Source organism: Phoxinus phoxinus (assembly GCF_949152265.1).
Source record: "Phoxinus phoxinus genome assembly, chromosome: 20".
NCBI classification, from domain to species: domain Eukaryota; kingdom Metazoa; phylum Chordata; class Actinopteri; order Cypriniformes; family Leuciscidae; genus Phoxinus; species Phoxinus phoxinus.
Window position 1 is genome coordinate 3,372,568 of NC_136895.1, and position 15,712 is coordinate 3,388,279.

The 15,712-nt window shown below is 48.5% G+C and overlaps 1 protein-coding gene across 2 annotated transcripts in view; it reads right to left on the reverse strand.

Moving 5' to 3' along the window:
- Positions 1-5,187, reverse strand: part of LOC306988566 (uncharacterized protein) — a 58,678-nt gene extending 53,491 nt beyond the window's left edge. For both annotated transcript variants that reach the window (XM_079593638.1, XM_079593639.1), the window contains exon 1: positions 5,095-5,187. In XM_079593638.1, the coding sequence (XP_079449764.1) occupies positions 5,095-5,124 (30 nt within the window). In that variant the 5' untranslated portion in view covers positions 5,125-5,187. The remainder of the gene's footprint in view (positions 1-5,094) is intronic.
- Between the last annotated feature and the right edge of the window lie 10,525 nt (positions 5,188-15,712).

The window sequence follows — 15,712 nt, forward strand, 5'->3', positions numbered from 1 at the left end:
CGCCGCGTCTTTGACAACTCGAGGTATCGCACACACCCGACGAGAAGCGCCACGGCGTCTATGACAACTTGAGGTATCGCACACACCCGACGAGAAGCGCCACGGCGCGTCTATGACAACTCGAGGTATCGCACACACCCGACGAGAAGTGCCACGCCGCGTCTTTGACAACTCGAGGTATCGCACACACCAGTCGAGAAGTGCCACGGCGCGTCTATGACAACTCGAGGTATCGCACACACCAGTCGAGAAGTGCCACGCAGCGTCTTTGACAACTCGAGGTATCGCACACACCCGACGAGAAGTGCCACGGCGCGTCTTTGACAACTCGAGGTATCGCACACACCAGTCGAGAAGTGCCACGCCGCGTCTTTGACAACTCGAGGTATCGCACACACCAGTCGAGAAGTGCCACGGCGCGTCTATGACAACTCGAGGTATCGCACACACCAGTCGAGAAGTGCCACGGCGCGTCTATGACAACTCGAGGTATCGTACACACCAGTCGAGAAGTGCCACGGCGCGTCTTTGACAACTCGAGGTATCGTACACCGGACGCGCACTTTCATGTGGCCTGCAATATTATGTTTAAGGACATTATGGAATTAAGATCATGTCTATGTTATGAAGCTACTGTACAACGTTGCTTAGTCTGTACTTTATCTCACAGAGCGTCCGCTAACTGAATGTATCCTGAAAATCCGATAACATCAGCCATTTTTATTCAACCAGCTGATTTCTGTAAATGAATGTAAAACATGTATATTGCAGCAAAGTCATAACGACGATTTGAGACAAATAAATGTATACAAAATGTATTAATTTATAATAAATGTAATATAAAACTATGTGAATGGCGCTCTCTGGCGCGGCAGGATTAATTTTGAACAAGGTCCTGAGCCGTTGCTGGGCGCCGCGGATAGACGGCGAATGGCGCCGCCGGTATGTGTGTGTGTACACTCAGAGAATAAAGTGTTTGAATTTTAAAGACGTGGCTCTGCGCAACGCATAGATTTATCTGTTAAACCGTTTTTTTCGTTTGTTTGTTTTGTTGTGAACTTGAATGTCATCTTCTGTGAAGAAGACTGCAAAAGAGAAACTAGATCGCAGGTTATTTTGCTTAAGTTTCTAATTGACTGAAGATATAAGTTATTGTTACATTATGTTCTTAATAAATGTTTTAAATTTGACAATGTAGTGTGGTACATTGCTTTATCGGTCCTTTATCGGTCGGGCTCTAATTTGAATTTCCCCATACGTTAAAAAATAAAACGTTAAAATATGTATTCAATTTACATATTAAAACTAGTGTATGAAATGGCAAATGTAAATTATATAATTGAATTTAAATTTTGCACCAAACTTTGCACAAATGTATGGGGAAATTCAAATTGAAATACAGAAATGCATACGAGGCTGAATACAGCTTCTTATTCGCAGCTTCTTATTGACGCAATCCGTTCCCCCTCAAATGACGCGAACCTCCGCGTTTGCTGGCTTCTTATTGACGCTCAACTTAGGGACCGCGCGGTTTTTATATTTTTCGCGGATATTTTTTAACGGAATTGTGTTACTTTTGTGTCTATTTTCAGAATAAAAGAATAATATATATTTTTAATGCAAATAACACTGATATATCAGCGAATAATGACTGTAAAAATATAAAGGCACATAATTAGGCTACAGTATTCTTTAATAATTGTACATGTCATCAGCTCAATTTAGGGACCACCATGTGGTTTTTCTCTTATTTACACTTTTTAGGGACCCTGTTTATATTGCAGGCCTATCTATTTTCAGAAAATAATAATACATTATTTAAAAAAATGTAAATAACAAATAATAATAACATAAAATGACTGTAAAAAATATAATGAGGCCTATACATCAATCTTTAATTATTGGGCAGAAAAAACATTAGGCTCAATGTGCACTGTGTAAAGTGCCAAGTTTAAAGCTTCATAAAAAAATTATTCCACAGTAAAAACTGCTTAAAATTTGGATTCCGTTAGAATTGTAGTACTACTATAATGGGATCATGTCCAATTTAACGCACCCTCTGAGGCGGCTGAGAAACAGCGCCGCGAAATGGGCAGAAAATACATTAGGCGGTATTTGTACATTGTGTAAAGTGCCAAGTTTAAAGCTTCATAAAAAAAATATTCCACAGTAAAAACTGCTTAAAATTTGGATTTCGTTAAAGTAGTAGCACTACTATAATGGGATCATGTCCAATTTAACGCACCCTCTGAGGCGGCTGAGAAACAGCGCCGCAAAATGGGCAGAAAATACATTAGGCGGCTCATTGTGCACTGTGTAAAGTGCCAAGTTTAAAGCTTCATAAAAAAATAATTCCACAGTAAAAACTTCTTAAAATTTGGGTTTCGTTAGAGTAGTAGCTCCTCTATAAAGAGATCATGTCCAATTTAACGCACCCTCTGAGGCGGCTGAGAAACAGCGCCGCGAATTGGGCAGAAAATACATTAGGCGGATTATTGTACATTGTGTAAAGTCAAGTGCCAAGTTTAAAAATTCATACAAAAATAATTCTACAGTAAAAACGGCTGAAATTTTGGATTTCGTTATAGTAGTAGCTCTACTAACTTCACAATGCTACAGTCAAAATGTTTAAATTTGTTTATGTGACAGTTAAGCACAATGGGTATAAGGCCCCAGTGCAACTTTTAACGCACCCTCAAAAGCAGCTGAGATATAGATCCCCGTAATGGGTAATTTTGGCCCATTTCATGGGTCCATAATTTCAAAATTCTACAGTATAAATATCTGAAATTGTGCACGATTATATTCAAGCACAGATGCAGGATAAATGCAATTTCTGTTACAAAACCACAGTAGGATTTTATGAGATATCAGCAGAAAGTACAGTTATTAGATAGAAAAAAAATAGTATTTACAAACCCATGCATTTTAAGCAACATTAATGTGCAGTTTAAAGCAATGATAAAATGATAATTTATTTATAATCATCCATGTTTGATGTTCTGGAGTCCTTGCAGGAGTAGGTTTCATCTCTTCAAATGTGTCTGTGAAGTCTTCAGGACCTGGATCCCAGATGGAGCATAATCTCTGGTTACTTTGTCACATTTTCATTTGTAATAATAATAAAAATAAAAATAAAAAAGTATTCAATATATTTATTTTAAAATACATTCAAATTATGTTATTTGCAATAATTAAAGATTGATGTATAGGCCTCATATTTTTTTACAGTCATTTTATGTTATTATTATTTGTTATTTACATTTTTTAAAATAATGTATTATTATTTTCTGAAAATAGATAGGCCTACAATATAAACAGGGTCCCTAAAAAGTGTAAATAAGAGAAAAACCACATGGTCCCTAAATTGAGCTGATGACATGTACAATTATTAAAGAATACTGTAGCCTAATTATGTGCCTTTATATTTTTACAGTCATTATTCGCTGATATATCAGTGTTATTTGCATTAAAAATATATATTATTATTTCATTCTGAAAATAGACGCAAAAGTAACACAATTCCGTTAAAAAACGCGAAAAATATAAAAACCGCACGGTCCCTAAGATGAGCGTCAATAAGAAGCCAGCAAACGCGGAAGTTCGCGTCATTTAAGATGGAACGGATTGCGTCAATAAGAAGCTGCGAATAAGAAGCTGGATTCAGCCTCGTGAAATGCATTGCCATTTTGCATATTGCATTGTCATTTTGCATATTACATTTCAAATTGAATATTGCCATAGACATGTAAAGAAAGGCTAGATGGCTCAAGGCGGAGTCAGCTGTGTCGTCACTTGGCGGCCATCTTAGGTCAGGAGACTGCGCTGCTGCTCCCTGCTGCTGTGGACGGAAGGTGAGTGACATACGCCAACTAAAATGCTCGTAACTTGCTGAATTCTTGACGGATTTACAAACGGTTTGGTTTATTACAAACCTTATTAACGTGGCTATGATTTGTGCTGATGCCGATGTTTAAATTGTAGCTTAATAAACTCCGTGGCTATAATTTTTCACAAGTATGCAGTTAAATAGCCGCATCCCTGACGTTTATGACACACCAAGCCGTTTGAGAATCGGTTGAAAATTGAGCAAAATATAGTTATTTCAGCACTACATGCACAATAGACTTTAATGTTATAACTGGACGAGCGGTCCTGTCCTAAGATGGCCGCCGTGTGACGTCGTCGGGTCCCATTGGCTCTCAGCGCTGGTAAGCCATCTAGCCTTTCTATACATGTCTATGAATATTGCTACCTATAAGCTTCCATAGAAGTCTCGCCCGCGCTGCTGGCCAATGGAGGTCGACGTCCGCACACGGCGGCCATCTTACCACAGGGGGCTCGCTCACTCGTAACATTGTTTTAATGGTGTAGCCTACTTTTTAAATAACTTTTTAATAACCAAAACTTGCTCAATTTTCTACCGATTTTCAAACGGGTTGGTTTGTTATAAACGTCAGAGATGTAGACGACACTGCGTACTTATGAATAATTATAATATTATACATTTCAACATGTTCAAGCATCCAGAATTATAGCTACGTAAATAACGTTTGTAAGAAACCAAACCGTTTGTAAATCCGTCAAGATTTCAGCGAGATGAGAGGATTTGTGTTCGTGCAGATCACTCGCCTTACAGAAAGCTTCCCTGAGACAAGATGGCCGCCGGTGATGCCGTTAGAGACTCAGCCGTAAGACATCTAGCCTTTATTACGTATATCTATGGTTTTGACCATTCATTAAAGTGATTCTGTTCAAATGAAGCGGGGAACGCTTTTCAGAGAAGATAAGGCAACGTTTTTTTTAACACAATTCACACCCAGCGGTAATTCAAGAAGTAAATATCCGAACGCGCCACGTGAAACTTCGGTCTTCCGACCTTTTACCATCGTGCCAATTGATTTTGAGCAAAAGTGAATTGAGTGCGCGCGCGCGGCCGGGGCTCTCCCTCGCTCGAACATGCGCCCTGTCACGAGCGCAGCAGTCAGTCGTCTACTTTAGGCTACTCACCGATCAAATAAGGCTTTGGCGGGTGAAAAAAAAGAATTAAGCTCATTTCTCCCCTCGAGTAAAACAATTGTTTGTTATTTTTACCGTTTTGGAAACCACGTTATGAGTTTCCATCAGACTCGCGTGGCAGCGGCGTCATCCGATGGCGAGCTCAGTTGACGCTGTGTGCGCGCTTCAAGATTCTGACGCAAGTGCTAAGATTCCGATTGGCCAAGAGAAAAAGTGCTAAGATTCCGATTGGCCCAGAGAAATGTCAATTATAAGAATTCTCCAATAATGTGTCGCAATTCTAGCCTGCATGCAGATGAAGGGCAGCCAAGTACCCCGCAGAAATATGGCCACGTCCCCTTTTTTGCATATTCCGGAAGGAGGGTTGATGTAAATTGATGTAAATTGATTGGTTAGTTGCGTATAAAACCCGGGAAAAGTCTCGTTGTAGTCCCATTCGAGTCGTTTTTGTAGGCATTAAACTTCCTGATTTTTAAAAAGACATCTCTGCTTACGTTGAACTTTCAGCGCAGCAACTTTGCAGATACTGTTCATGCACCAACAGCAACATTACACACTATTTAAAATGAAAAAAGTGAAATCCAATCAACCACCCCTTTAAAATAAACACTTTCTTGTGGGGAAAACAAATTAATTGACATGCTTTTAAACATGCTCTTTAAATTGCACATGAGTTTCGGTAACAGGACTGAACATGTGGACAGGACTTTAAACATCTTTTGCTTAGAAACCTTTTAAAAAATTAAATAAAGTTTCCTGAGATTGAACAATACACATTTTGAATAGTTAAATATGCGTAGTGTTAGATTCAGTGTTGCAAAATATAAAAAATAAAGTTTCATTTTGAAAAGTTACATGGTACCCATTAACTGTTTAAGATTAATTACTAATGTTAACTAGCATTTAGTTAGCAATAATTAGCCTGTGCCTAGTATGTTATCTCCTTACCTATTGGGTAACTTATGAATTCATATCAAAAGTTGAATATCATTTTACATAACTTCTTAATATTATGCATTAACTTAATATGGCGAACTGGCGTTACATTTAAAAATAAATAAATACCGGTACTATGCAAAATGACAACATGAAACTCCAATAGTGGATTTAGAGGTATTACAGACCAAAATAGCACCGGTAAATAATCAAGTTGATGTGTTGAGTGAATTTTATAGACATGTGAACCAAAAATATAGTAATTTTAAGCAAGTTTTTACAGATGGATCTACAGACCAGATAACCGGAGCTACAGGTGCTGCATTGTAGTTCTCTTACGAGAGGTTCTCTCGTACTGCGTACTGAAAGTACGCACCGGGTAAAGTCTCTTTGCTCGAGATATTGAAGCCAAAATTTATCCTTAAATTTCCATATCTTGTAAACGCAGTGCAGCAGCAGTCAGACCTAGAGCGGGCAATCTAGCGCGCTCATTGGCTGCTCCGCGGCAACTGCTGCAGCCTACCACTGAGCCCCTGGCGTGACGTCACGCCCAATGAGGACGCTTCGCGCCCTCACGCGGCCAAGCCCGCCAAAATGGGAGTGGCTTAGCGTATATAAGGGGCAGTTCAGGCTGCTAACACTCGATTTTAATCTCTTCAGCGACGCTCTACGCTTCGCTGACCTCCGAGAGAAGCCGCCGCCGTCGAATCCAGCGACCAGCCAGCTTAGGACAGCGCCTGAGGAAGCCGGCCGTCTTCGCCACCTTCAGCCGTCCGTGCCAGCTACGCTATCCGGCGACAAAGTATCCTTTTTCCAAAACCTCTCCGTGAGCTCGCCGCCGCGACTCACGTCCTAAAAGAGCAAAGGCGTTTGTACAAAAATGCCTCGTCTTTCCTGCGGTTCGTGCCGAACCGCGCTCAGCGACGGAGACCGCCACGTGATCTGCGCTCTCTGCCTGGGCCGAGACCACGCAGCCATCGCTCTCTCGACGGGTGGCTGCATCGAGTGCGACGAGATGGCGATTTCGACCCTGCGGGCTCGACTCGCCCTCTTCAACGTCGAAGCTGTCGCTCCGCCTCTCTCCAGTGGCCCGCGGAAGAAGAAGCGCCGTGCCCAGAGACTCCCGGAGCCCGTCGCTCGCGAACGCTCGCCGGAACCTTCCCCTCGAGCTTCGCGTTCCCCTTCACCGCCCCCCCTTCCCGACGCGCAGATGACGGCTTCGGCCCTCACTGCCGTCGACACAGGGGACGAGGCGGGGGACGACGCCATCGACAGCTGTTCTCTCCTGGCGTCGGACAGTGAAGAGTGGTCTGGATCTACACACTCCACCTCCTCTTCGACGCAGGAACCTGGCAAGGCCCGGTCTAATGTGGACGCCGAACTCATCCGCCTCCTCACCATGGCCGTCGACCAACTGGGCCTGGACTGGTCTCCACCGGAGGCGCCCGCGCCCAACAGGCTCGATGGGTGCTTTTTACCTAGCCGCCGCCTAGCGCCTGCCTCTAGGTCAGCACCCTTCCTGCCGGAGCTCCACAGCGAGCTCTCTAAATCGTGGAATGCTCCATTCTCCGCGAGACTCCGCTCCCCTGCTTCCTTGACTCTCTCCCAAGTGGACGGAGCCGTCGAAAAAGGCTACAGCCGGATTCCCCCAGTGGAAGAGGCGGTCGCAGTGCATCTTTGCCCGCCATCACCAAAATGGCGCTCAAAGTCTGCCCTCCCGTCGAAAGCCTGCAGGACCACTTCAGCCCTTGTCGGCCGCGCTTTCGCCGCCGCCGGACAAGCCGCTTCCGCCCTGCATTCTATGGCTGTCCTCCAGATCCTCCAGGCTGAACTCCTCCGCCGTTTGGACGAGAAACGCCCGGTTCAGGACATCGTGACGGATCTGCGCAGCGCGACGGATCTTTCCCTCCGCGCCACGAAATCCGCAGCACAGGCGATGGGACGATGCATGGCTTCACTCACGGTAACGGAGAGGCACCTTTGGCTGACGCTCGCCGAGATGAGTGAGTCTGAGCGCGCCGTGTTCCTCAACGCCCCGCTCTCCCCCGCCGGCCTCTTCGGCCCCGCGGTGACCGGGATCGTGGAAAGGTTTTCTGAGGTACAGAAAACGTCTCAAGCCATGAAGCTGTTCCTCCCACGACGCGTTAGCTCCGCTGCAGGCCGCTCCCAGCAGCCTCCTGCACGAAGCTCATCGCAACAACGCCCATCGCAGCCTCCATCAGCTTCGCAGCAGCGACAGGGCGGCCGCCCTCGATCGCGCTCAAACAGCCGTCACAGACCGCCTCCCCCCCGGGGACCGCGACAGAAGATCGTGCTGAAGCCTGAAGCCGCGAAATCCTCCTAGCCACCGCGAAGAGGAAAAGATGCGCGCGTCCCGCCGCCGCCGCCGGACCGCCATCAAAGTTAGCCGCTCTGTCAGTCCCCTTAAACAAGGCTACTGCAGTTGTGTATTTAGCAGCCAACGAGCCACTCACAGTACACGCTCGCCTGCACACAAACGCCGTTTTCACGGCGACCCAGATAAATCACAAAAAGAGTGTAATGTCTGTATATACGGCTCACGCCGATTGTGTTCTATGTGTAGAAAATGTGCCCACTCCAATGTGTTCACCCCTACACACAAGCACGCCCCCCAGGTTTGTCACAGAGCCCACTCATATAAAGCGGGCACGCGCCGCTCGAGTGTTAAATGTAGGATTTGTGCCCACGTCCCAGTGCCCACACCTACAAAATGTCCGCTCTGCTGTACAGTTATCACGGGGGGCGAAACTAATAAAGCCAATAGGCCGTGTTTCAGATATAAGCGCCGCACGTGCTCACGAGCACGCGCGCTCACTGACGAACACTGTTCCCCCCATATCGCTCACAAGCACCGCTGTTCGCGCCACAGACTATTCTCCGTCCCTAGCGACCGAGTTACTGAATGCGAAACGACAGGCTGCTGTAACCAGCGAGCAGCATTACTCAGCAAACGAGGGCGCGCGCGCCGCGCTGATACCTCCGTTTCAGTTCCTCGAGCCCGCGCAGTGCGGCGCTCAGGACGCGGAGACCATTCTGCCCCTAGCTATGCGTGCGAAAGCATGGGAAGCTATCCCGGGCGTGTCAGAATGGGTGCTGAAGGTTGTAAGACAAGGCTATACACTGCAGTTCGCTCGCCGTCCCCCGCGCTTCCGAGCCCGTACAGTGACGAGCGTGAACCCAGAAGTAGCACACCTACTTCGCGCAGAAATAGCAAAACTGTTATGCAAGGGGGCGATAGAGCCGGTACGTCCTTCTATGAGCGAGTCAGGCTTTTACAGCCGTTATTTTCTCGTGCCCAAGAAGGACGGAGCGCTCAGACCTATATTAGATCTGAGACATTTGAACAAAGCTCTTATGAAAAGACCGTTCAAAATGATCACGACCAGACAAATCCTCGCGCAAATTCGCCCGAGGGACTGGTTCATTTCTCTCGATCTGAAAGACGCGTACTTTCAGATTCAGATCATACCCCGTCACAGGCCATTCTTGAGATTCGCCTTCGACGGTCAGGTATATCAGTACACCGTCCTGCCGTTCGGCCTGTCTTTAGCACCCCGTACATTTACGAAGTGCATGGACGCGGCGCTCGCTCCCCTGAGGCGTCAGGGGATGCGAATATTGAACTATCTGGACGATTGGCTGATTTTAGCACAATCAGAGGCGGAACTTGTGTCTCACAGAGCTGTGCTACTCAGTCATCTGGAAAACCTGGGTCTCACGGTCAATTGGACCAAGAGCTCACTGCTGCCCCGTCAGTCAGCTTCCTTTCTGGGAATACAGCTCGACTCAGTGGCAATGACGGCTCGCTTGTCAACACAGCGCGCGCGCCGTGTTCAGCGTTTGGCCGCATTTTTCCAGAAAGACAAAGTGTTTCCCCTGAAAACGTTTCAGAGATTGCTGGGCTTTATGGCCTCAGCCGCAGCAGTGCTCCGGCTAGGTCTATTGCGTATGCGCCCCCTGCAACGATGGCTCAACGCTCGTGTACACCACCGAGCGTGGGCTTCCGGCGGTTACCGAATCAGAGTGACTCAGAGCTGTGTTTCAGCTCTGCAGCCCTGGCTTGTGACCGACTGGTATCAGCGGGGAGTTATGATGGGAACTGTCTCGTACCGAAAAGTTATCTCGACGGACGCTTCCAACCTCGGTTGGGGCGGGATATTCGAGGGCAGACCGGTCTTTGGCCTATGGTCAGACACGGAGAAGCTCCTCCATATAAACTGTCTGGAGATGATAGCGGTCGAGTACACTGTGAAACACTTCCTCCCTTTTCTGCGGGGCCACCACGTACTGGTTCGAACGGACAACATGTCTGTGGTATCGTACGTGAACCGCCAGGGCGGTGTCAGATCCAGGGCACTCTGCGATCTGGCGGAACGCCTCCTCGTCTGGGCTCAGCACCACGTGCGCTCGCTCAGAGCCACGCATGTGCCAGGACGCCTGAACGACGGACCGGACAGACTGTCCAGGAACAACGTTCCCCTCGGGGAATGGTCCCTGCACCCTCAGTCAGTCCAGTTATTGTGGCACCGCTTCGGCAAGGCGGAAGTCGACCTATTCGCGTCGACAGACAACGCCCATTGCCTAAGGTTCTTTTCGAAGAACGAGGACGCTCTGGCCCAGACATGGCCCAGATGCCCGTTATACGCGTTCCCTCCGGTCTCATTGTTACCACAGGTAATCAAGAGAATCAGGGTAATGCGTCACTCGGTGCTCCTCATAGCCCCCCGATGGGAGAACCAGATATGGTTCTCGGAGTTGGTGCGGCTGTCAGACTCAGCCCCATGGCCGATCCCGGTGAGGAAAGACCTCCTTTCCCAAGCCGGCGGATCGATTTGGCATCCTCATCCAGAGCTATGGTCTCTGCATGCATGGATAATCAATGGGTACCCGTTGTTTTGCCAGAAGGGGTCGTGAACACGATCACGCAATCTAGAGCTCCCTCTACCAGGCGGCTTTATGCGTCTAAATGGTCGGTGTTTACTAAATGGTGCACGGACAAGGGCTTACAGCCTCAAACGTGCGGAGTCTCGTGGGTGCTTTGCTTCCTTCAAGAGATGTTGGAAAGGGGCAGGTCCCCTTCCACGCTCAAAGTATATGTCGCGGCCATCGCAGCGTTCGCCGAGTCGACGCTCGGCCAGGCGATAGGAAGGAATGAGCTCATCATCCGCTTCCTTAGAGGAGCCAGGAGGATGAATCCCCCACGGCCCCCCTCGGTTCCTTTCTGGGATCTTTCCCTGGTCCTAGAGGCCCTGAAAGCACATCCCTTCGAACCGCTTCACTCTGTGGATTTGAAGTACCTCGCGCTCAAAACCGTGTTTCTGATCGCTCTTGCATCAGTTAAACGTGTGGGTGACTTGCACGCGCTCTCTGTGAGTGCTACGTGCCTCGAGTTTGGACCTAATGACTCTAAAGTCATCCTTAAACCGAGACATGGTTATGTCCCCAAAGCGATCGGTACCCCGTTCAGAGCACAGATCATTTCGCTCTCAGCTTTGCCGGCATCAGACAACGAGGTCGATACGAACCTCCTTTGTCCTGTCAGAGCACTGAGAATTTACGTCACGCGCTCCGCCGCCTTCAGGCGCTCGGAGCAGCTTTTTGTTTCGTTCGGTGGGCGCACCAAAGGTCTCGCCGCCTCGAAACACAGCCTATCCAGATGGATAGTGGACGCTATTGCTGCGGCTTACGCGTCAAAAGACCTGCAATGCCCCTTGGGCGTTAGGGCTCATTCCACCAGAGGCATGGCCTCGTCGTGGGCTTGGTCCAGCGGGATTTCTATTCATGACATTTGTACGGCGGCAGGCTGGGCCTCCCCGTCTACATTTGTTAGGTTCTACAACCTAGAAGTCCCCGCCTTGCAGGCTAGACTCCTTTCAGTCTGAAAAAAAAAAAAAAAAAAAGTCCTAGCGACTCACTTGTGAACTGCGCTACAAGGGTAGATGTGTTCAAATATAAGACCGGCAGTGCCGCTCTGTATGTATATCCCCTCATATAGTGCTTATGTACAGGTGCGAGCCCACTCTGTTGGCCACCTAATTTCACTTATCCATGTCCCCCGGGGCGTTCCCCCCTGGGATTCATATAGTGACTGCTTAAGCGCACACGGCGTTTACAAGGGGTTCCCGGTGCGTACTTTCAGTACGCAGTACGAGAGAACCTCTCGTAAGAGAACGTACTCGGTTACTTACGTAACCTCGGTTCTCTCTAGAAGAGGGAACGAGTACTGCGTTCCCTGCCGTGTCGCGCTTCGAGCTCATTTCGCTTCAGCGATCAAAATCGAGTGTTAGCAGCCTGAACTGCCCCTTATATACGCTAAGCCACTCCCATTTTGGCGGGCTTGGCCGCGTGAGGGCGCGAAGCGTCCTCATTGGGCGTGACGTCACGCCAGGGGCTCAGTGGTAGGCTGCAGCAGTTGCCGCGGAGCAGCCAATGAGCGCGCTAGATTGCCCGCTCTAGGTCTGACTGCTGCTGCACTGCGTTTACAAGATATGGAAATTTAAGGATAAATTTTGGCTTCAATATCTCGAGCAAAGAGACTTTACCCGGTGCGTACTTTCAGTACGCAGTACTCGTTCCCTCTTCTAGAGAGAACCGAGGTTACGTAAGTAACCGAGTACGTTCCCAGCCAGAGGATTGAGATGAGCAGGAGAACATCAGATCACTTAAAGGGAAACTTCACCGCTGGAAAGATGAATGTGTATTTAAAATGGGTCATTTATGTAGAAGAAATGTGAAATTATTTTTGAATTTGGAGCCTTTAGACTGAGAAAAGCCAGAAAATGTATTTTTGGCTTATGGGGATGAAAGACAACAACTCCCAGAATGCACTTGCTTCGCTGCCCTAGGAGGCCACGCCTACCGGTAAGAGAGCGCAGTTAAACAACAAGGCTAGGCTACTAGTGAGTCTCCGTGAGTCTGCCCGGGATTTTGATGTCGCCCAAAATGTTCGGCTTTTGCGTTCTACAGTCATCATGTTTACTGTGGCGAGCAGGACGAGACCATCATGTTTACTGTGGCGAGCAGGACGAGACCATCATGTTTACTGTGGCGAGCAGGACGAGACCATCATGTTTACTGTGGCGAGCAGGACGAGACCATCATGTTTACTGTGGCGAGCAGGACGAGACCATCATGTTTACTGTGGCGAGCAGGACGGAGACCATCATGTTTACTGTGGCGAGCAGGACGAGACCATCATGTTTACTGTGGCGAGCAGGACGAGACCATCATGTTTACTGTGGCGAGCAGGACGAGACCATCAAGTTTACTGCGGCCGCGGGACGAGACCGACGGCCGCGGGAGAACGGCGAGCGGGACGAGACCGACGGCCGCGGGAGAACGGCGAGCGGGACGAGACCGACGGCCGCGGGAGAACGGCGAGCGGGACGAGACCGACGGCCGCGGGAGAACGGCGAGCGGGACGAGACCGACGGCCGCGGGAGAACGGCGAGCGGGACGAGACCGACGGCCGCGGGAGAACGGCCAGCGGGACGAGACTGACGGCCGCGGGAGAACGGCGCGAGGCCGGTGGCGTGATTACTGATGAGCGACGCCTGTGAGACGCACCGGTCTCGTATCTCTCACGGAGGAGCGGGAATTTTCTTAGCAATGTTAAAACTCACATCAACCGATCACTTGTTTAGCGTTCATGTAAACACTACATTCAGATTCACCAATCGGCATGAGTTCAGTTAGATTGAAACAAAAGGTGTGCGTGTAAACAATGAATGGCGACTCCAGAAAGGAAAAGCCGAATCCCGGACATTTTGGACGATCTCGACGGCCGGACGTGTCCGGGAAAAAGAGGATGGTCACCGCTACTACTCAGCTTTCTCCAGGGGGGCAGTGTTTCGGAAGACACTGAAGCATCCCCGGGCGCCGCCATTGGCTAGCGGACCCCCACCTGCTGTTAGCAATCCATTGACTCCCATTCATTTTGGCGTCACTTTGACAGCGAATAACTTTACATCTGAGGCGTTTAAAGACTCCGTTTGTCCATTGTTTATTTCTAAAGAAACACGAAAATGTATAAAAGGCTCCATTACCTTGTATCTTACGTTATGGCCCCGTAGAAGCAGTTTTTGTAAAAATAGGCTAACGATTGCGTCATATCCGCGCGACTCTGTCGCACAAATCGAGAAATTACCGTATGGACAGGCAGAGAAGCTCGCAAGCAATCGGGAGGACGTGGAGGCATAAAGTCAAGGGAGAAGCCCAAAGAGAGTGATAAAGTTGCTCCTGCTGCTAGCTCATGGACATCTAATGCTAACGCTCTCCGTCTCTGAGAGACTCGGAAGGGAATGATTCAGATTTCTCTCGGCACAGCGACTAGAAGAGCTACAGGTTGCTCACGTCACATCTACGTCGTCAAGCTCAGTGTGAGTCTGCGCAGTTCGCCTGGCGATCAGGAAGTGAGTGCTTCTAATTGACTTCATTTCTCTCCGTTGAAACCTATGGGGTCGCTGTGTCCAGTTTATATACTGTCTATGGCTTTCTCCACAGAACAAGAGCCTGTTAGCTTAGCTTCAAATAAAAGATGTCTGACACTATTTGTACATTCTGGGAGTGAGATCCCCCCTCTGTGGGCGGGCTGAGAACATGCGGATCTAGCGCCTCCTACTGGCTGTAGTCTCTCGCCTCTGGCCAAAGAATCCTCATATAACGCAATATGACGATTTTTTCCAGACTAAAAATACATAAATGTCATCTCAGGGGGACATGAGGCAGGGGGGAGCACGGTAATTCGAAAATAATACTGGCTTTCTACTGATACAAAGCTTAATGCTAAATCCTGAAGTATCCCTTTAAGTGTATATGCTGTTGAGATGTTTGCCATTTTGATTGCATTAGAATGGATAGAAAACGCCAAGTTAAACAAAACTTTAATTTGCAGCGATTCTGTTTCTGTACTGCAGTCTTAAGACCGGTATGGTCAAGAATCATCAGGAAATATTTTATGATATTATGGCTATCTATTTAAAAATAAAGAATAAAGGTGATGACGTTATATTCATGTGGGTACCAGCACGGGTATTATAGGAAATGAAAAGGTAGATAAAATTGCTAAGAAAGCACTACAAAAAGAGAATATAGAAGCAGTCATCGGCCTTTCAAGATCAGAAGGAAGAGTACAGTGTGGAGAAATGACCAAAAAATGGCAACAAAGGTGGGACCAAGAAATTAAAGGAAGACATCTATACTCAATAAAAAAAAGAGTTGGCAGGTAGAAAATAAGAGAGGAAACAGGAGAGAAGAAACGATTGTAACCAGATTAGGACATAATAAATGAAGAATAGGGCATAATACATTAAATAGTGCTCCGCATATCATGGGGAAACATCCAACTGGGTTTTGTGATCAATGTCAAACGGCGAGCGGGACGAGACCGACGGCCGCGGGAGAACGGCGAGCGGGACGAGACCGACGGCCGCGGGAGAACGGCGAGCGGGACGAGACCGACGGCCGCGGGAGACCGGCGAGCGGGACGAGACCGACGGCCGCGGGAGAACGGCGAGCGGGACGAGACCGACGGCCGCGGGAGAACGGCGAGCGGGACGAGACCGACGGCCGCGGGAGAACGGCGAGCGGGACGAGACCGACGGCCGCGGGAGAACGGCGAGCGGGACGAGACCGACGGCCGCGGGAGAACGGCGAGCGGGACGAGACCGACGGCCGCGGGAGAACGGCGAGCGGGACGAGACCGACGGCCGCGGGAGAACGGCCAGCGGGACGAGAC